The sequence below is a fragment of the Callorhinus ursinus genome, unplaced genomic scaffold (genome assembly GCF_003265705.2).
Source record: "Callorhinus ursinus isolate GAN/ISIS: 27379988/994484 unplaced genomic scaffold, GSC_fseal_2.0 scaffold25, whole genome shotgun sequence".
NCBI lineage: Eukaryota > Metazoa > Chordata > Mammalia > Carnivora > Otariidae > Callorhinus > Callorhinus ursinus.
This window is the reverse complement of record NW_027397087.1, coordinates 23,172,810-23,194,476: the sequence shown is the minus strand read 5'-3', so window position 1 is coordinate 23,194,476 and position 21,667 is coordinate 23,172,810. Positions and strand designations below refer to the sequence as shown.

The 21,667-nt window shown below is 44.1% G+C and overlaps 1 protein-coding gene across 2 annotated transcripts in view; it reads right to left on the bottom strand.

The window, feature by feature from the left end:
- CGNL1 (cingulin like 1) overlaps positions 1-21,667 on the bottom strand; it is a 154,913-nt gene that overhangs the window by 94,670 nt on the left and 38,576 nt on the right. For both annotated transcript variants that reach the window (XM_025884501.2, XM_073877067.1), the window contains 2 exons: positions 1,614-3,206; positions 764-858 (listed from right to left, as the gene is read on the bottom strand). In XM_025884501.2, coding sequence (XP_025740286.1) covers positions 764-858; positions 1,614-3,191 — 1,673 coding nt within the window. In that variant the 5' untranslated portion in view covers positions 3,192-3,206. The remainder of the gene's footprint in view (positions 1-763; positions 859-1,613; positions 3,207-21,667) is intronic.

Here is a 21,667-nt window from a genome sequence, read left to right as displayed (position 1 = left end):
AAGGTACGATGCAAAAATAGGAAGTGTTTTGATACCAGTGAGTACTTGCCAAGTGACTTGCAGTCACGTCAGGTTGTAAAGCTTTTTTTCCTTTTTAATCCTTTCTGATGAGACAATGGAAACAGAAACTGCGAATTCCTGACCTAATATCTAAGCAAGGACTGAAAACCAGATTACTCAAACTCAACCTCCAAGATAAGTATGTGAAAAGCAGTGCTTTTAAATGACTCATACATGCTTTAAAAATCATGGAAGCAGGGGTTCCTGGCCAATGTCAACTCCAGGGAGGGGAAGAAGTGGTTTTATTTATAACTGCTAATAAGGGGACGATGGATAACTACTATATGCATGAAGACTCAAGGTGGCAGACTCAAGTCAAAACTGAAGAGCAGACATTCTTCCCACCTTTGAACTTCTTTTTAAACAATAAGGAGTCATTTGAAAAATAGGGGCCCGTGGATGGCCCAGTAGTAAGAGCATGACTCTTGATCTTGAGGTCGTGAGTTCTAGCCCCACATTGGATGCAGAGATTACTCAAAAAAAAATAAATTATATATATATATTCATTTTCCCCCTGCTCTTCACACCCACCACCCATGACTCAAATACTGTTATGCAAACTTCAGCCATTGACTCCTAAGCCTCAAAGAGTTTGCACAGGGCAGGAAGGGAGGGGAAAACACAAGGTCTCAGAAAAGGAAACTAAGAGCCCCCCCCCCCACAGAAAGGACAAGATTTTGCTCCTTTAAGGAAAATCACTAACCCCTCTTTGAGGTAATTGTAAAGTATCTGCTTGGCCGTCTCCTCATTGGTTTGTTGAGTAAGCTCTTGCTGGCCTTTCAACAGATCCGGTGTGGCCTGGAACATAAAGCCTGTTATTAGACCAAAGGATGAAGTTTCCAGGAAGAAGGCAAAACCCTGATGCAGAAGCTTCCAAACACATTCCTACTTTCCAAAAACAATTCCTCAGGTAAGGATCCTCATTACAACTGGCTCCACCACTTAGTAGCTCTGTAACCTTGGGGAAGTTACTTAACTTTGCCTCACCTCAATTTTCTTACCTGTAAATGAAGATTAATAGTACCTACCTTCATAGAGTTGGTGCAGTCCTAGAATCTATAACAAATAGTGCCTGACACTTACCAACCTTATCATCATTTTTACCACTATCATTATTTTTTATTGGTACTACCAAAACACTAAATATACCACTTAAGTAAATTCCGTCACTTTAGGATCCACCTAAATTAAAATTAACCTAATTTCTCAGGCCAGATATTAACCCAGTCACTCAATGTCATGAGAAAAGTCAATATATCTACACAAACCTAAGCACTGAACCTCTGTGTGGCAACAAACTCTGCACACCTTCAGATGTCACACACACACAGAGAAATCAAGCATATAGTGTCTGACAGGTCACTTGACAGACAAGACCACAATGGGATTCTAGTTGTACCTGAGTTAACTTGGAAAACCATACAATTGGCAGTAGGGGAAAACTGACACAAATCAGATATGCAGTTAGTGATTCAAGACAGACGGTCTGCATTCCTGTAGCCTCCTACAGCTAGCATTACCTGAGCATTACCTCAGGCCCACCTGAGCATTACCTGAGTACCAGAAGTAAATGTCTTCACAGAAATCCTCTTGGCACCGGAGTCAGGCGAAGTTGCTAGCGCCCGATTCTGTAACATCAGCGTCGCAGTGGCTGTTTTGATTTCCTCCTCCTTTTTATTCTGTGCTGGGAGGGAAGACGCATGCGTGTTTGTACTCTGCCGACCACCTTTGTTTTCTGGAACTTTCCCATCCTTGCTCTGCTGGGGAGGCCTGAGGTGGGCCCCCTGCAGCTTGGCAAAGGCCCGGCCCACGCTCTGTCTCCCCCGGTGCTCCTGAGCAGGTGACCTCTGTGGGCACACCTGCGACGGGCGGAGGAGGTGTTCACTGGACTTGCCCAGGTTCCGGCTAAATTCGTTTAGGTACTCGGCATTCCCCTGGAGACCAAAAGGAAAGGCACTATCCACGCTTCTGGACCGCTTCCTGTCTTCTGGGTTGATTCTGTTTCGCTTCCCAGACCTTCCTCTCCTCTGGAGCCCAGGTTTTTGGTCAAACTTTTCAATCAATTGATCCACACCAGGAATTGATCCTGTATCAATATCCCGCCCAGTTCCTGGCAAGAAAGGGATATACCGCCTGTTTTCATGACGATTTACATTGTCAGCATGGATGGCACATTCCTGATCATCAAGTAAAAATCTGTACAAAGAGTTGGCCGAAGTGGGAGTTGCCGATGAGGAAGAGGACCTCCGGGACCGAGCTCCATCCAGGACAGGTCCCGCTGAATCCTGTCGCCGGAAGGGAAGCACGTCCGGCCTGGCTTTCTTGGTTTCGGGGTGGGTGTGTGGGCTGTGGGCCGTCAGGGACCTCCCACTAGGGGAAAGGGCCTCCTCCACAAGCCCCTCCTTGGCACAGCTCTGAACATTTACGCACACTGAGGTCTGCTTCTTGGGGTCATCGATGACCACAGAACTGCACAAACGAATGGCCGTCACGCTGGATTTGCCCACATCTTCCAAAGGAGGGCTGGTAGGCTGGGAACTACCAGGTTTGGGGAAGCAAGTCCAAGCCTTCTTATTGTTGGAACCCTCTTCTGTTAAAGTGTTTAGCCAATTACTCTCAGGAGGCTGATGATTTTGCAAGTTCAATTCATTCTTTTCAGGGTCGTAGGGCTGCAAAAGCTCTGGATGCCTCTGAAAGTTCAACATGTGGGATGGTTTCACTGGCCCCTCTTTGCATTCTAGAACCCCATTCTTGCCCTCAAAGAGAGAGGACTGTTTCAGGTTTCTTACTGGGCTGGGTTGGACATAAGGATTTTCTGGGAGCTGCAATTCTTCTGCGCTGCTCTCCTCCAGCACAGACCCATTGCTGGAATGCAGGGCCAGGTTATTTATCATTGGAGATGGAAACGGTGGCCCATTTTCAGGAAAAGATGTGCCTGTCAGACACCGCTCCGTGTTATTCAGGACTATGTAGGGGTGGCCATCAATTCCCTGCACCCGGATACTGACACCATAGGAGCCTGCCTTAGAGTGTTGGGAATTCCTTGATTTTTTGCTATCATCACTTGCGAGTCTCAGATGGACGCCATATTCTTGCTGCACATGTTGATATTCACCGAAATACAGCTCCATGGTTCACTGTTCCCTCTACCAGAGAAAGATGGGGTAAAAAGAGGACATTAGGTTAGAATTACAGCTGTTTAAATGAAGATGATGAGGGGAAAGTTCCAAGAAAACAGAACACTTTAACCAGCAAGGACACTCCAACCAAATGCTCATCCAAACAGGCCTTTCTGGATGCCCTCCGTTGACCATGGTGTTGTCAACACCGGGCTTGAACCCTGGCCTCTGGGGGGACGACAGGCATAAGAACCTGACACCTTTGCCATAACCTCCTTATTCTGTTTCTAGCTGACAGGCCATTCTGGTTGCTTTGTTTTTTCCTTAGTTGGTTTCCTCACACCTTATGCTATTTATTTTTAACCAATAGGATGTTCCAGTTACTAGCATTTGAGAACAAGGTACTTTTCCATGAAACGATGAAGACCGAAGGCACTCTGATGTTCACCATTTTCTCTTTTCTCCTGTACTACTGATCTTCCTGTTGGAAAAGCACTTTCAACCTTTTTTATGCACAATCTTGCTTTGAAATCTTCTATTTATTTGGATATGATGTTCAGAACATTGTTTTAATTTGTTCCTGAGACTGCCAATGAGAGCAAATGATTAAAAATAGTTTTTCATCATTTTTTTCTTACCAAAAAGGTTCCAGTAATACATGGATCTGAAAAATGTTACAAAAAACTAAAGCATTGGGGCCCCTTATTTTGGGATGTGTCCTAATGCCAAGAATCAGTGCCATCACCTTTCTGGGGCATGGCCACCGTTGTCAGAGACAGAACACAGATCGCCAGGCAGGACGCACAACTCGCCCCACACTCTGAGGCCTCCCACCAGAAGTTCACTTCCACCCCTACTAGAGAATCCCAACAGCGAAGAAGCCCCAGGAAGAGCAGTAACAACTGGTCACACATGACAGCTGTCTCATTTCTTTCACTGCTAGGGGCCTTTTTCAGTTTTCTTTCTATCCCGGAGTCAGTCTAGTAGCACATTTTCCAAGAAAATCATCTATCTGATCCACATTTTCAAGTTTATTTGCACAGAATTCTACAAAACATAAATCATTTCATCTCCTTTATAGTTTCTCACTATCCAGTTGTGTGTATTTGTGCTTCTTCACCTAATTCTTGACTGAGCAAGTAAAATGTGTATCTATATATATTTTTAAAAAATAATTGTTCTCCTAAAGAGTAGCTCTCGAGATTTTGCAATCATTTCTCTTTCTTAATTTTCTTATTGAGTTCTAGCTTGATCTTTATTATTTCCTTCTGCTCTCCTTTGTTTTCTTCGGTTTCCAATTTCTTGACTTGCATGCTTCATTTATTTATTTTTATTCTTTAATTACATCCCATGAGTTCTGATATCTGACTGTCAGTTAGGAACTGTGTTGGCTCCTACTAACAAAGAGACCCAAAATAGCAACTTTAGAGTTAGGATTTTTTTTTCCCCCCAGAGACAGGAAGTCCAAGGCCAGAATGGAGGGCAGTATATTTCTGAGGGATACCTCTTTTATCTTTCCACTCATCTACTTTTAGCATGGATTAGACACCCTAGGATTACAAAATGGTTAACCCAGGGGCGCCTGGGTGGCTCAGTTGGTTAAGCGACTGCCTTCGGCTCAGGTCATGATCCTGGAGTCCCGGGATCGAGTCCCACATCGGGCTCCTTGCTCAGCAGGGAGTCTGCTTCTCCCTCTGATCCTCTTCCCTCTCGTGTTCTCTATCTCTCATTCTCTCTCTCTTGAATAAATAAATAAAATCTTAAAAAAAAAAAATAATCTTAAAAAAAAAAAGTGGTTAACCCAGCATCACATACGCCAAAGGTTTATTAGGTCAGCTGAGTCAACCTTTTTAAGGAGCTTCCCTGGAAGTCCCACCCACCACTATTATCTTATATCTATCTCATTGGTGAGAACTTAATCATATGGCCACCCCCATCTACAAGGACAGATTGAGAAACAGGGATGTTTAGCTGGTCATTGACACTCTCAACAAAATCAATGTCCTGTTAACGCTGGGAAGGCAGCCAATAATTTCTACCACAGTAATGTTTCTATCATTATTTCCTACAGAGTCTCAATCTATGGATTTGATTTCTTCTTTGACCCATGAGTTGTTTTCAAGAAAGTCTTTTCATATCCAGGATGGTTGCTGTTGTGTTGTTTTGGCTTGGAGGGTCCTTATTTCTGTATGTTGTGAATTTCTACGTGTACTGTAGTCAAAAAATTAAGTTTCTATTACTCCTTCCTTTTTAAATGTATTGAGGTTTCCTTTGTGGGCAAACGTATGGATAGTTTTTGTCAACATTTAAAGGATCATGGGTGTAGTCTCTTTTTTAAGGCATAGAATTCAAAATATATCCATACAACTTTACTAATTATTTATTCAGCTATAGTACATCCTGACTTATTTTGTCTTTCTAATTTGTCTTGGGTCTGCCTGGATACATCTGTCTCCTACTAGCCTGATGCTGTCACTTCTGCTTGGTGATTATTCTTCTAAATGTAGAACATGTTAGACATCATCACCCCCAATTTTACAAATGGCAACAATTAGAGAAGGACATTCATCTGCAAATCCATTATTAACTCACCAACCCCAGTGATTTCATGATGCCTACTTGTATTTTCAGAGTTATCCTAACAGTATTCGGCAATTCCATTTTTAATCGAAGTAAAACAAGATATAATGAAAACTTGGACTCTCCAGCTTCCCTTCCCCACCCAGTCACATTCCCCAGAGGAAACTAATTGCAAATTGTAGCTATTTCTCTGGTACTCACCTCCATGTTGCCCAGTAATATGCCTAGCTGCAATTGCCTAACTTATCAGTTTTACATACGGGAGATGACACACCATACATGCAAATTTCTCATTCTGTTAGCTTCTCAATATTATTTATATTATGATTATACATTATTTATATATTATTTTGATATAGATCGTTATGACTATATAAATATTTATTCATTAAAAAGCCAAACTGTAGACTCTGGCCATCTTCCCTTACAAAACTTTAACTTTTCTAGGGTTAATATCTGATTGCTTCTTTTCAATACACATACCTATCCTTAAATCCTTTCATCAGCGACATCACAGGTTAGATGCTTACCAGGACTAATTTCAAAACAACCAAACGATCAGATAATGTGGTGATCTTTTCCCCTGGTGCCCTCCCTTCTGCAGCCTTCCATCCTCCCACCTTATATTAGGGTCTGGTTGCTCTCTTCCTTCTGTGCCATATTGTTTCCTAAGTTTCCTCTTTCTTAGTTTACCCAATTGGTCTGAGGGAGCCCACTTCCAGTAGCTTTTTTTTTTTTTTTAAATTTTATTTATTTTTTTGACAGGCAGAGAGAGAGAGAGGAGAGAGAGCACAAGCAGGGGGAGTGGGAGAGGGAGAAGCAGGCTCCCCACCGAGCACACAGCCCTATGTGGGACTCAATCCCAGGACCTGAGCCAAAGGCAGATGCTTAACTGACTGAGTCACCCAGGCGCCCTCCGGTAGCTTTTTAAGAGGTCCAAGGGAGTAAACTTTTTGAGTCCTTGTGTTTTGAAAAATGTCTTTATTCTATGCTTACTTTTGATAGTCTAGCTGGATTTAGAATCCAGGTTAGAAATAATTTTCCCTCTGATTTTTTAAAGTATTACTCCATTATCTTGCAGCTTCCGGGGATGCTGTTAAGAATTCTTCTATCAAGACATCCTTTCCTCTGTGTGTGCCCTGTGTACTTTCCTCTGACAGCTTTTAGGACCTTTTCTTTGTCCCTACTGTGGCTGAAATGTCACCATGAGTATCTGAGTGAGGGTTTTATAAAACATGGGCACTTAATATACTTCCTCAATTTGGAAATTCATGTCATTAGTGCTATGAAATGTTCTGGTATTATTTCTGTGATAATGTTCAAAGAAGCATTTTATTTTGGTTTTGGTTTTTGCATCTAAGATATTAGTAATGTTGCATCTTTTAGACTGAGTTTCAATTTTTTGGATTTTTTTCTTCATCTACTTTTCAACTCTGTCCTTTTCATTTTACTTTTTGAGAGCTACATCCTCAACTTCTTTTAAAATTCAAGTATTTAATTTGTAATCCCCATTATCTCCTTCTTGTTCTCTAACTGGTCCTGTTTTATAAATGCTATTCTCATTTTAGACATGAAATAGCTTCTCTCTCTCTCTCTCTTTGAAGACACTGACTATAACTTTTTTCAAAAGAAAATATTTTTTTTCTGCTTTCTGCAGTATCTCCATCTTCTGTAAGGTTTCTCTTTGCTGGTTTGTTTTGGTCCTTTCTTTCCTGTTGAAGCCTTTCCTAAGAGGACTCAGATCCTTGGCTACCTGATCCTATTTAACAGTAAAGTACTAAAAGCAGATTGGAGCCTCTGCAAGTGGGAAGAGGAGTTATTAGCTGACGAGCTTCAAGGAATGGGGGTGTATCAAGATTTCCAATGAGGGACACGCACATTTCAGTATCTGGGGCATTTTTTTCTGGATTGGTTTGATTTCTCAAGGAAAGAATCTTCCAATCCATTGCTGGGGCTGCACAAGCCTGGCTGCTGGCATTATGGGACAGGGCAGGGGAAGGGCATGGAGGTCCCAGCTCTCATTCAATCCCCTGTTTTCAGCCATCCATACCTCCTTCCAAGATTACTCCAGTTCAGTTTCTCCAGGGAACAGACCCCCAGTCTGCTGACTGACCTCCTCCAGTGGGGAGGGGAGCAGAGGCAGATGGGTGTCTAGATACCAAGGTGTAGAGAGGGCCCTGGAGGGCTAGCTGTTCAAGGCACTCACATAATTCCCTAGGTTTCAGTCCCTCATCCCCGCCTCCTAGGGCAACCAACCGATGCGTTCCATCTTTGAGCCTCCCAGTGGCTCTGCAGGGAAGTCACCTCGTTTCTCCACCACCACCAAATCAATGGTCTCTCTTCCATTTGTGAGCAAGCTCTCCTCCACGAGGTCTGACATTCTTTGTCTTCGTAGCTTGAAACATTTTTGCGCCTTTACTATCTTTTCAGTGGGATTTTGAAAAGGGATAAATCCCCTGCTTGTAAACTGATCTAGCTTGACAAGGCTAATAATATTTATAGAACACTTCAGTACTAGACCAAGAACAGCAAGCGTGTCTTAGACGGAGGAAGCAATGCACAGAGGCCAAGACCAGAATGCCTGGGTGTGTCCCAATCCTGTGTGGAGCAACACTGGCTTGTGTTATTCTGGATCTCTAGAAGTGTTTGCACTCATTAAAGTTTATAACAAATACTTTTTTAACAGAAGAGTTTCTGAACAAACAAATGTGTTCACTGCAATGCTTTGTTTATGATATTTGCTAAATGGGGTCACATTTTACTCACCAATAATCTCTTCTGCGCTGACTCTTCAGTTTTCTATGAAAATATTTCTCCTTAATATTTATTAATAAAATTCTTTTCTAGGGTTTTACAGCCCTTTTCATTAGCTGCTGCTACTATAGTCAACACTAATTACATTTCAATCTTTGAATAAGGCCACCTCGGTTTATTATAGTCTTAGCTCCCTGTTAGCAAATTAATCCGCATATTTGAATTTCATGAAATGTCCACAATTTACATTTCCTTGACAACAAACCTCAATCCAATATTTTTGCAGAATGACATTTCTCAGCTGGGCACTGGTGTTTTAAACAAATGTGGATTTCCTTCCCAATCACAATGTAAACACTGAATTAATGAATGAATTTAAGGACAGCTGTTCATTTTCAGACACCAAGCCACACCACCATCCTAATACGCTCCACAGGACACACTTGCTTGGTTGGGGACTAAGCCCAACCAAGAACTTACATAATTTGGCAATAAATGCAGACCAATTGCCAGGATGTAACATTGTGGCACTTGGCAAATAAAAGTGGTGTTTTGGAGTGGAAATAATGCTTTTGGAAAAGACCACTAAATGATGATAATTGCTTTAGTTAGCGAGATCAATGAGTGTGTTTCTGAGTAAGAACAAAGAGCTTAGCACTTGAAAGAACGATGAACATATGCCAGACAGAAACAGTTCCTCTCTCTGGGACATCACATGTTATCAGCTGGGCACAGAGATTAGTCACAATGCTGGGCCACACATCCCCACCTCATTGCTCTAATTCCCTGTGGCACCCCTAAGACCTGGAAGCCTATGCACCAGACCCTCCAAAGGCCCTGCCAACTACCGTGGAAACAGAGTCAGGCATTCGGAAATGTCTCCACCATGGCTTGCCCTCCCTCCTGAGGCTAACAGTCCCCACGAGCGAGGCCAGGCTGGCCCAATCACCCAGCAAGGCACCTGGCATGGGAAAGGGATTCTGTGTGTGTTTGCTTGGAATGAGTTACTCCTCCTGTTTTATAGTACAAGTCATTTAAAAGAGCATCTAAAACAGGGGTAGGAAGCTAATGAGCCTCCTCACAGGTCTTGAGCTTCATTCCAGGAAATAAGAAGTGAGTCCCAAACCAAAAAGTCATTTCCCCTGAATGGGATTCTGTGGCTGTCCCGCTCAGAGGGAAGCTACTACCAGTCTGATGATACACAAGCTAACACTTCTAAAGAGTGGACAAAATGTTCACTCCTAAGACTTGCTTGTAGCACAGGTGGGAAGACTGAATTTTAGGGGTAATATCCGTAGTAGAACTTCAACTAGTGAAAGTGAAAAATCAGAGTGTGAAAAGCCAAAGAGTAGCAAAATGCATACTGGTTTTTTAAATGTGCATATTCCCAAACATGACCGAGAGAGGCAGTCTTACCTAAACTAAGCCTTACATTCTTTCTTTTCTTCCTTCCTGTCTACCTATCAGTTCTGTGGTGCCAACACAGGAAACTGAACAAACTTTTAAGATTTCAAAGGAAATGTCTTCACATAGTCAAGCCTTTGGAACTCCCTGGGAAAACAATTTCAAAAATAAGCTCTGAGGTTTGAAAATGACAGCAGAGTTTGCTGGCTAACCTACAAAGTTCAGTATGGTTTGAATAAGATGAGAATGACAACCAACATCTTTAAATGAGAATGACGACCAAAAGTTTTCCATTTGGGGGGAAAAATTAAATTTTTAATATTGAGTGCTGTGGCTTCCCCCTAAATCCACCCACCTCACACAAAACGTAAAGTGGATAAAGAGAAGGGGGAGGAAAAAGCCTGTAGAAAGTCTCCTTTTATGCAAAGGATGGATGCTTTGGAGAATCAGCCAGGAGTCTAAGGATCTAGGACTAACCAATCTGACCACACTCAGACAGGAGCACGGGTGCCAAGCTGGCTTTCCAGGGGCCCCCACGTCTCCTCTGGAAGTCTGCCATGGATGGTCCCACTACATCCATCTCTGTTCCATTTTTGTCCATTTTGATCCCACTCCTCTTTCCTTACCTGGTCAGCATGTGTGGTACCAATAAATTTATAATGTTCTTTTCTTCCTAACTTTATTTTTTTAAGATTTTGTTTATTTATTTATTTGACAGAGAGAGAGTGAGCACAAGCAGGGGGAGCGACAGGCAGAGGGAGAAGCAGACTCCCCGCTGAACAAGGAGCCTGACGCAGGGCTCGATCCCAAGACCCTGGGATCATGACCTGAGCCCAAGGCAGATGCTTAACCGACAAAGCCACCCAGGCACACCTTTCCTTCCTAACTTTAATTCTAAAATTCGGTGACTGACCTTTTATATTCTACATGGTCTCTGAAAAAAAATACAGAATTCATGTCCAAACAATGTTGAAGATATATTATTCATCCTGTTTCTTGACCCTGAAACAATTTCTAAAAAGTTCTCCCACCAATGCAGGGCTACGAGATGGAAGTCTGCGATTGTGACGACAAGTAACGGAGCCCAGCAGCCAGGTGCAGGGGTGGGGAACGTGTCTGCTATTCGACTCAAGTCAAATCCTGGCTCTGGACAGGTTCTTTAACATCTCTGTGTTTCCCTCTCTCTAAAGTCAGATTACTGATGATTACTGCATAAGGTAATTGAGAATTTAAATCATAAATTGCAGGCTAAAGGAAATAACAACAGTAAGTGAAAAAAATTTAATATGGCGCTTATGGCCACAAGAAAGCTAACTTCTTGGGGCGCCTGGATGGCTCAATCAGTTAAGCATCTGACTCTTGATTTTAGCTCAGGTCATGATCTCAGGGTTGTGAGATGGAGCCCCATGTTGGATTCCACGCCAAGATTTTCTCTCTCTCTCTTTCTCTCTCTCTCTCTCTCTCTCTCTCCCCCCCACCTCCCTCTGCCCCTCCTCCCACTCCCTCTCTAAAAATAAAGAAAATAAAGAATTTAAATTAAAATTTAAAAAAAAGAAAGCTAACTTTGATCCTAAAATGTTTTTAAATACGAGACAGACGCTAAAAACCCCACTGGTTAACCGAACAGCATTAACCACCAACATCCTGAAATAATTAACTAATTAAGAACCCAGACAACAGCTGAGAATCTAAAGTACAGTGCTGTGTCCTTAGTGGAAATTCAGTAAATAAATGCTGTAAGAATAAATGAATGTCTTTAGGTTGCCAGGCACACGGAAAAGACCTTAACCAGAGAGATCCATGACATTTGTCCCGTAGTTTCCTATATGGAGCGTAAGCCCAAACACATAAACACAAGGTTATCTACCACTGCCTTTTTTCTATAAGCCAAAATCTAGCCTCAAAATCCTCAACACCACACTCCCTTAGTCACTGACAATCCGTGTAGACATAAAATAAAACCTACTTGCCATTCCTGACACATGATACTTACCTAAAACTATCTACACTGAAGCCAAGAAATTAACCTCCTAAGACCTACGGGAGTCTTCTTACATTTCCAGAGAAATTTCTCCAGGCTTGTCACTAACTACATCATAGGCAACTCTAAACACCGGGATGCTCCTCAAACTCCGTGCATACTTTATGCTCACATTCACCTTATTGCCATTAAAACATTCTACCAGGCCACCAAGAGGAAGGGAACCCTTGCACCCAGCAAGAGAAGCTTCGATCCTCACCCTGTTCTTACAACCTCGACTTTCAACATTTTCTTGCTCCAGTAAAAAACGATCTCCCTTCTGCTACAAAAACCCTATTCCTTCTTCAGGCTCATCACCTGCCTGCTCTGGATTTCAGGACAGTCTGCCTTACGCAGCTCCATACAGGATCTCCGACAGTGGTTCTTCTCTTGATGGGTTTTGTCCCAACAACTGCATTTTAACTTTTTCAAATGTGGTTGCGCCGTGCCAGGGCCCATGTGGGAGGCTTTCTTTGTACCATCTCGTCGCTCAGAGCCTCGCAGCCCCTATTTTCTCCCTTTTAGAGATATGTCGATGCTTGATGGGCCAGTAATTTCCCCCAACATCACACGTGGCTTGGGGGCAGTGATGGATTTAGGCCCAGACCTTCTGTCCCAAAGACCTGAGCTCTTTCTGGTGCGGGGACCACGTTTTCATTTTTCTGCCTCCCACAGCATCTGATACAATCACACTGGTGTGGTCATCGGGTGGCTGTGGAAAACGCACCCCTATGTCCCACTGCACTGGCATCCAGCAAGCCAGCCTCTGGACTGTCAGGTGTCAGGAGCAGTGTTACTCTCCGAGGAGGCCTTCCTCCGGCACCCAGGGCAGTGTCTTGCACATAGCAGGCACCAGATGAATAAGTGAATGAACTAATTAATAAAGTATGCACAATGCATGTAGCCTTCTAAAATCTGAACAACCTTCACGCGTGCTCCTGCCTCCAGCTGTCGTGTGTGTAAATGTTGTGGGTTTTTTTTAAAGATTTTATTTATTCATTTGAGAGAGAGAGAGAGAGTACACATGAGCGGGGAGCAGGGGTAGCAGAGGAAGAGGGAGAGGGAGAAGCAGACCGCCTGCAGAGCAGGGAGCCTGACTCCAGGCTCAATCCCAAGACCCTGAGCTCACGATCATGACCCGAGCTGAAGGCAAGACGCTTAACCGACCGAGCCACCCAGGTACTCCTGTGTCACCGTTCTAAACACTAGAACCTGATCATCAGATCGCTGTGGCTTTTTTCCCCACCCCAGCAGCTATGTTTATAAGATGTGCATACTTCAAAAGTAGAAAATGGGCCCTGGGTTATCAAGCATCTCCTCAGGGAGGTGAAAGGGACACTGGAATTCCAACAATGCCCGCTGTAACAAGCCTGATTCCCAGAACCTCCTCAAACACGATGTCTGCAAAGTGAATTCCAAAGCTAAACATTCTCCCCTGGGATATATGTAATGCCTTCTGCAAAGTATCTCTTCTTGGTCACTCAAAGTAAGATTAACCAGGGCAATCTGTCCATCTTTGTCCTCACCAGGGAAAAGATGGCAGGAGTCGGCATCCTGAGCAAACCTTGCCAAATGACTGCAAAACCCAGAGGCACCCAGGAAGGGTCTGGGGCATGCAGCCTCCCCACCTCCCTGCAGCCATCAATTCAGAAACCAACCAAGTGCCCTAAATGCACCCCTCAGTTGTTTGCACAGGACCCAGAAAGACGAGGCTATAAATGACAGGCACCTGGATTTGCCCACAGAAGCTTACTGAGTCCCACACTGCTAAAAACAAACAGAAGATAACACTGGGTAGCCACCCAAAAAATCTTACAATATAAAATTAAAGTAAACCTAAAGTAGAAACCTAGCAGATTCCCACATGTGTAAATACAGGTTGTCTGTTATTCATTCAGTTATCACCCCCAGCGTCTGATGGTACCACAAGTCCGATAAACAGGCGGCAGGGGAAGGGGGAACTATCCCAGGGCCCAAAGTCACGCCAAACATGCTGCATCTTGCTTTCACTGGTTACTTAGGTAACTGGAGAACGGAAAGTTCTTTTAGATAATCTGAGCATTTCTGAAGTCCTCTCTACCCTTCCCCCTGAAGCACTCCCACCCCACCTCCATCTCCACCTTCTGCTCTTCGCCTTCTGCCCCCAGTCTCCCCAGCTGCACAGCTCCACACGGCTGAGCCCGTTAGCACGAGAGCCTCAAATTATATTTGGAAGTTGCTATGGTCTGAATGTTTGTGTCTCCACCCCTTTCCAAATTCATGCTGCATTCCTAACTGCCAAAGATGCCGGTATTAGGAGGTGGGGCCTCTGGGAGGTGCTTAGGTCATTGAGGGTGGAGCCCTCATAAATGAGATTAGTGTTCTTTTAAGAGAGACCCCAGAGAGTTCCCTAGCCCCTTCCACCTTGTGAGGACACAGCAAGAAGGCACCAGCTATGAACCAGGAAGAGGGCCCTCACCAGAACGTCACATGCTGGCGCCTTGTTCTTGAACTTCCCAAACTGTGAGAAATCCCCTTCTGCGGCTTAGACACAACCCAGTCTCTGGTATTTTGTTAGAGCCACCCAAAGGGATGAAGACAGAAATGTACAGGATATAAACAAATGCATATATTCAAATGGAACGTGTGGGGAAGTACCCCTCACAGCTCCTTTCCAAAGCAAAGAATCTGTCTCCTCTTGGGTCTCAGGTCCCAAGTGCAGAATCGCCTCCTCTCCAGTCTCGAGGGGCCAGAAGCACCTGGGGCAAAAGTCAGAACTGGGAGCTTCTACCTGCACACCTTCCTAACCCCAGCCTGGCACCATCAACTCCAATGTCTTTGTTTTGTGCAGAAATATGGAAATATCGTTACTTTATGCAGATGTCTCAGGTACAGAAGTTTCACAGTTCAGGATGCTCTTCAATAATTAGAAATTGAGGGCGCCTGGGTGGCTCAGTTGGTTAAGCGACTGCCTTCGGCTCAGGTCATGATCCTGGAGTCCCGGGATCGAGTCCCACATCAGGCTCCCTGCTCAGCAGGGAGTCTGCTTCTCCCTCTGACCCTCTTCCCTCTCGTGCTTTCTATCTCTCATTCTCTCTCTCTCAAATAAATAAATAAAATCTTTAAAAAAAATAATTAGAAATTGAAGCAGTAACCAGAAACAGAAGGTTCAATTATGTAAATAAGCAAAAGTAGTGCCTACTTTATCCTTTTGGGGTTTGTCAGTACATTCTTCGGTATTCACAGGAATATGGATATTTTTAAAATTTCACTCTCTCGAAAGCATGCTAAAAGAGCCCATTCAGAGCCACACTATCTTCATTGTGTTGAAAATAGCTTTTCACAAGCAGTTTGAGATGTGAAAACCCATTCCTAGGCATCCCTATTTTAGTCTTTCACAAGCTTGTATCAGTACAGATGTCTTTAAAGAAAAAATTCTCAAAGACCCTCGGTGTTAACCTAATGTACAAATATAAAACCATTATAGTTCTTATGATACCATACAACCAAATCTGCACATTAAACAAAATATGTTTAGAAGTCAATACAATTCAGATTCACAACACAAAGTTAATACCCAGGACAACGTTCATTTTGCTGAAACTGAACCGCCATCGCCACCGCCATACGTCGTGTGAGAAAGACACTGACCCTATACGGAGCAGGTCCTCCTGGTTTCACCGTGTATGCGTCACCTTGTGCGATACTCCGTGCCCTTTCTTTATTCAAACAACTGCGAAACCTTCCTCCGTGCCATCTGCCATAAAACTGTTGGGTCTTTCCCTGGTGCGATGGCCTCATTTACGTGCCCACTGTATCCCAGTTTCTTTCCAATAAGTCATGATAATTAAAATACAACAATATTACCTGAAACCCAGCCCTTGTAAACACAGCAACGGGAACTGAGGGTCGGTATCCAGGGGTCACCCAATCACTGAGGATATGCTGACACTAACCTTCTGTTTAGTCGCTCACAGGTTCTCGCAGAGGGCCTCTCTCTGGGCGAGGCCCCTTCCACCGCAGAACTTACGCGCTAGCGGTAACTCAAACAGTGACAAGTGCTGTGAAGACAAGGAAGCAGGGCAAGGAGAGAGGCAGGTGGTGGTAAAGATCCATCTGCGCTTTAATGGTCAGGGAAGGAAGGCCTCTCTGAGAGGGGAATAGCTGATTGGAAGGCTACGGGGAGATCTCTGCAAGCCGTGCGAGCACCAGGTAGAACAGCAAGTTTAGAGTTCCCAAGAAAGGGAGGTACTATTCGAGTTGGAGAATCAGCGAGAAAGACAACTTGGCTGGAACAAATTGAGAGGTGAGCTGGAGAGGTACCGGGGAGGGCAGAGCAGTGGGCAGGAGCCGAACTATGGAGGTGTGCGGGACTCCAAAAGGGCTCTGGGTCTTATCCCAAGTCAGGTGGTTAGTCACGGATAGGAGTCAAATGTTGTTGAAAGCCAGGGGCCGGATGAGCTCCCATAGGAAGTAAGGCAGCTGGAGAGGCTGAGCACAGAGCCCTGGAGGCCTTGCTGCATAGTGGGCTCCTGGACCAGAGTCACAGCATCACCTGGGAGCCCCCCCCCCCCCAGTGAATCATTATCTGTATTTAAGGAGACTAAGGAGGGCCACAACACTGAGGAATGAGAAGAGAAGGAACAAAGATACCAGAGCAGGGACAGCCAGGGGATGGGAGAAAACCAGGGAGTGTGGTGGCCTACAAACCCACAGAAGCTGGTGTTTCAAAAAGGAAGGAGGGTCCAATGAGCCAAATGCTGCTACTAAGCCGATGAAGACTAAGGAGCAATGCTTGTAATAAGCATCAGGGAGTCGAGAACTCTGTCCCCTGACTAGGAAGGTAGGGAAACCTGACCAGAGCGGGCTAGCAAAAGAACAGAGTAAAGACAACTCTTTCAAGGAATGTCAATTTTCATAAAAACGAAAGCACAAAAACACAGGCAGTCGTGGAAAACTTAGATGTTCCTCCTCTTGCCCAGCCTACTCCCTTTCCAACCCAGGAGATCTCTGGAAGATTTATTCTCCATCCCCAGGGATGCATCTGCAGCCCGGGGGGCGCCAATGAAACGCAAAACCTGGTATTCACACTCAAAATATTCTGAGCCAGACCTTCCCTAATTTTAAAGAATATAACTTCTTGCCCTCCCTCTGGCAGTTGCCTATTGTCCTGGTTGCAGCTGAAGCTCCAAGGCTGTGCCAAGAGCAGCTAAAGAGGTAAGGTCTGCATTTAATTTAGACCAACAGCAGAAGCACATGGAAATACCTTTCCACCCTGGAAATGCCAGAAAAGACAGAAACAAATCCAACCTAACAGAATTCAAACGGAAAGAAGTCACTCCTTTTCCCTCTCTTCTACAAAACCCCCTGACCTATCCATGCCCATGCCCACCCAGCCCTAGCCCAAGTAGAGGAGAACCTACTAGAATCCCGTTCTAAAGGTAAAAAGGCTTTCAGAGACCACGTAACATACCCCTGACATCCGTTAGATGAACCACTTTCAAGCTCCTTAGTTCCCAGTTTTTAGACCCAAACCACTGCTCTGGGATCCATTCCCACCCCCATTATCACTTCTCCCATGCCAGTAACACAAGAGCAGCAATTCCAGTTTATTTTCCTCTGGCTACACCCAGTACTGACATTAGTCCCTCATGTCTGTCTCACGGTCCCACAACACACCGCACAGGAGCTCTTCTTTCGTTCACGATAATGACAATAATGTAATTAACTCTTAAACACTCCACACTATTCACCAAGTACTCTTCTAAATGCTTGTATACTAAACATTAACCTACTCTGAACTGTAATGTCCAAAACTAACCTCTGGACATTAGCCTAACGTTGAACATTAACACACACGCTTTAATTTGGGTGGGTAAGTGATGACCGTATAGAAAAATACGGCAAAAGGGGAACATACTTAAAGGTCTCATTTTTCTCCTAGGGGCTCAATTTAGAAAGGTTTTGTATTAAAACCCAAAGTGTAATTTGTTTTCCTGGCTAGCTCTCCCCAGTTGGAGCCTCCTCTGAGTCATAGCAGTAGAAATCAGGGTGTGAAGCCCTGGCAAATTCACCCTGTACGCTTCGACTGTCCTGAGGGTGGCAGGAAGCAGACATTCCTATCCACACAGGTGCCAAGTTGTGAAATGAAAGAGGCAATAAAAGTAAATAACTTTTTTTGAATCCTAGACATGAAAAAGATCACTACAAAGGAAAGAGAAAAAATGAAGAGGAAAAAGGAAGACAATGAAAGGAAGTCCCTCCCTGGCAGTTAAGAGTTTTTAGCTTGTTTTTTTTTTTTTTGTTTTGTTTTGTTTTGTTTTTTTAATCGCCCATCTATAAGAATTGAGGGTCATATATTTCTCTGGAGCTTCAGGCCTGTTTTTGTTTCTGTGACAGCTCCTATGATTTCTCTCCAGAGAGCTGTAAGGCAAAGACAGGACGATCTGTCTAAAGAAGCTAAACGCACTTAACAATAAAAGTAGAAACATGGAGAACTCACAGCAGCATCCCAGAGAAAAATCTGCCTCAAGGAAGCCTTGGCCTTTAACACGGAACTTTTACCAGTCACTCACATCCACCTTGCAGTGTTCACCAAGCACTTCCAAGCTCATGATCTTGGGCAGGACAGGAGCACGTGATGCTGTCTGGCTGGCCAGTGAAGAGCTAGAACTCGAGTCCAGCTCAGAGCCACCAGAGAGTGTGCCCTCCGACCCTTCTCGGAGTGCTTCCTGCTTCTACAACCAGGTCCTCCTGCTCTCTCGTAGGCTCGGTATGTTTGGGGAATGGGGTTATGTTTTTCTCCAACTAAGTGATTATAATCTTTCCACTGAGCAGCATTCCCTTGATCCTGACGCTTATTTTTGCTGGAAGTGTCCCATCATAGCATCAGACAATTCCAATAGAGGCTTTACCCTGCAGCTTTCATAGGTCATTGTACCTAGACCCATCTCCTACCCCAGAGATCACTGGAGGAAAGGAAGGTCCTTTGTGGTTTAGAGGTAGAAAGGGAATCGGTGATTTAAGAAAGGACCGCGCAACAGTGCAGGGGTGCCTATCCTTCTTCTGGAGAGAGGGGTGCGTTAGCCTGCTCACCACAAAACACCACAGGCTGAGTGGATGAAACAACAGAAATGTATTTCTCACAGTTCTGAAGGCTGGGAAGTCCAAGATCAAGGTGCTAACCGAGTTCCTGATGAGAGCTCTCTCCCTGGCTTGCAGATGGCAGACTTCTCACTGGGTCAGCACATGGCCCCTCCTCAGTGCCTGTATGGGGAGAGAGATCTCTCTCCTCCACTTCTTCCAAAACCACCAATCCCTTTAAGAGGGCCCCACCCTTAGACCTACCCTAATCTAATCCTAATTACTTCCCAAAGGCTCCATCTCCAAATACCATCACATCAAGGGTGAGGGCTTAGATCTGGCTTAGATATCTGCATTTGAAGGGAACACAAATATTTAGTGGCAAATGGGTAGAACAAAAAGGAAGCAGAGGGAGAAAAGATTATGAGAATCCTGGGCGCCTGGGTGGCTCAGTTGGTTAAGCGACTGCCTTCGGCTCAGGTCATGATCCTGGAGTCCCGGGATCGAGTCCCACATCGGGCTCCCTGCTCAGCAGGGAGTCTGCTTCTCCCTCTGACCCTCTTCCCTCTCGTGCTCTCTATCTCTCATTCTCTCTCTCTCAAATAAATAAATAAAATCTTAAAAAAAAAAAAAAAGATTATGAGAATCCTGTCACCCAGTGGCAAAGAACCACCACACATTTGGTAGATATAATTAAATATCCCCAAGTTTTTTCTAACTCTGTTCCCTGACAGCTGAGTCTTCATCTCCCCATTTCTCTCTCCTAAAGAGCCATCAGACTGAAATAAATCTATCTGTATCACAAATGTATGGAACAACTTCACAGAAGGGGGTGAGGAGAAAAAGAAATTATCTAAGTAACTCTAGAAATGAGTGGAGACCAAAAGCAAAAGGAACTATACACAGGTATTTTAGGGTAGTTGATTAGGTTGTTTCCCAAGAGAGATGGGTTAATAATGCTGAAACACTATAGTGTATACTGGGACTAGACAAACAGTTAAGTCAATGGATGGCAGATGGTGGGGGCCTTGTTTCTCACTATTGGAGTGGGAGGCTATAGATCTGCAAGGGGAGAAGGCTAGAATGATGTTGTGACAGTGGATTCCACTTGGAAACATCAGTGTGAGCTCCTGTTTAGCTCACTATCGATACAGATAGTTACATATCTATAAATACAGTATATACATGTTTTTCCTTGCTCTGTCAGCCAAGAGGGCTTAGGAGCAACAACACTGCAATAGCGATGAACACTCCTAGCACCCAGATCTTGGTTTACAATACCAATACATTATCTCATAAAAGGAACCAGGGCTCCTTGAAGAAATGGCCACTTCCAGGACTGGGGCAGGAAACATACGAGAGGGCCTGGAGCATCTTGTAGTGCCAGAAAGTAAGAAAGGGCTTTAAAAAATAAAAAATAATAAAAAATAATTTTTACAAAACCCACAACGCCTATAATAACAGAGATACATATAAGAGATATGGAGTTTCCAGTGGCCAAAGCTGGAACCCTTTGAGCCACAGATAAAGAAGTACCAAAACCCAAAATATAAAAATAAATAATCTATGAGTACACGCTGATATAAGCAAATGATTAAATAAATGCATAAATGAAGGAAGAGGGACAAATCTCCCATGCAGAAGAATTCTAAATAACTGATTGAGATAATCTGCCTTAAAGGAAGGAGAACACAACTCCTCACTCCCTGAGTGTAGGCTACACACAGTGACTTCCGTCCAGGGGGCACAGGATGGAAAGAAGAAAAAAAGAACTTTGCGACACAGAAACCTAACAACACGACCTCAGCCAGGTCCCTGCTTCATCAAGGTCATCATCAGTCGTGGGAAGTCATATTGATAGTAGGTACGGGGAGGAAAATGGCAGCTTACCTCCCCAAGCCCCTGCCCCCAGGGTAATAATGAAAAAAGCATAAGACAAGCGGCAATAGAGGGACATCCTATGAAATACTGGACTAGTCCTCAAAACCATCAGCACCATCAGAAGCAAAAGTTGTCCCAGGAGCTATCTGAGCCCTGAGGAGCCTACCATTACAATTACATGTAATGTGGTACCCTCGATGGGATCCCGGAACAGAAAAAGGACATTAGATAAAAACTAGGCAAATCTAAAGAAAGTATGGACTAATAATAATTTATCAGTATTTGTTTCTTAAATGCAACAAACCAAATGTATGATGTCAATAGAGGAAAGTGGGTGGATAGTCTATGGCAACTCTACACTATCATCACAATTTGTTATAAATCTAAAACCATTCTAAAATAGAAAGTTGTTTTTGTTGTTGCTGCTGTTGTTTTTTCAAGTAACATTAAAAAAGAAACCACCAGGCCGTCAAACCCACTGCTGTGGTCCTTGTGGTCACTTCAGAGCCAACACTTGTAATTCCCGACTCATCTTCCACCTCTGGCCTGTAAGTGGTCAGAACACAGATACTCATGTCCTTCAACAGGTCACCAGGCGTACCACCCTGGTGCTACTCCTGGATGGGACCTCTGCCAGAAAAAAACAGGGTAAATAATCTTCCCGGACCCCGTGAACACAGAGCATCCCATCGCAGGGACGTGGAGAGAAACCCAGCGAGTTCCTGAGCTGAAAGGCTACACAAGGTGGGGTGTGAATATGCTCTCTGCGCTGGGGGCAGTTTCCCAC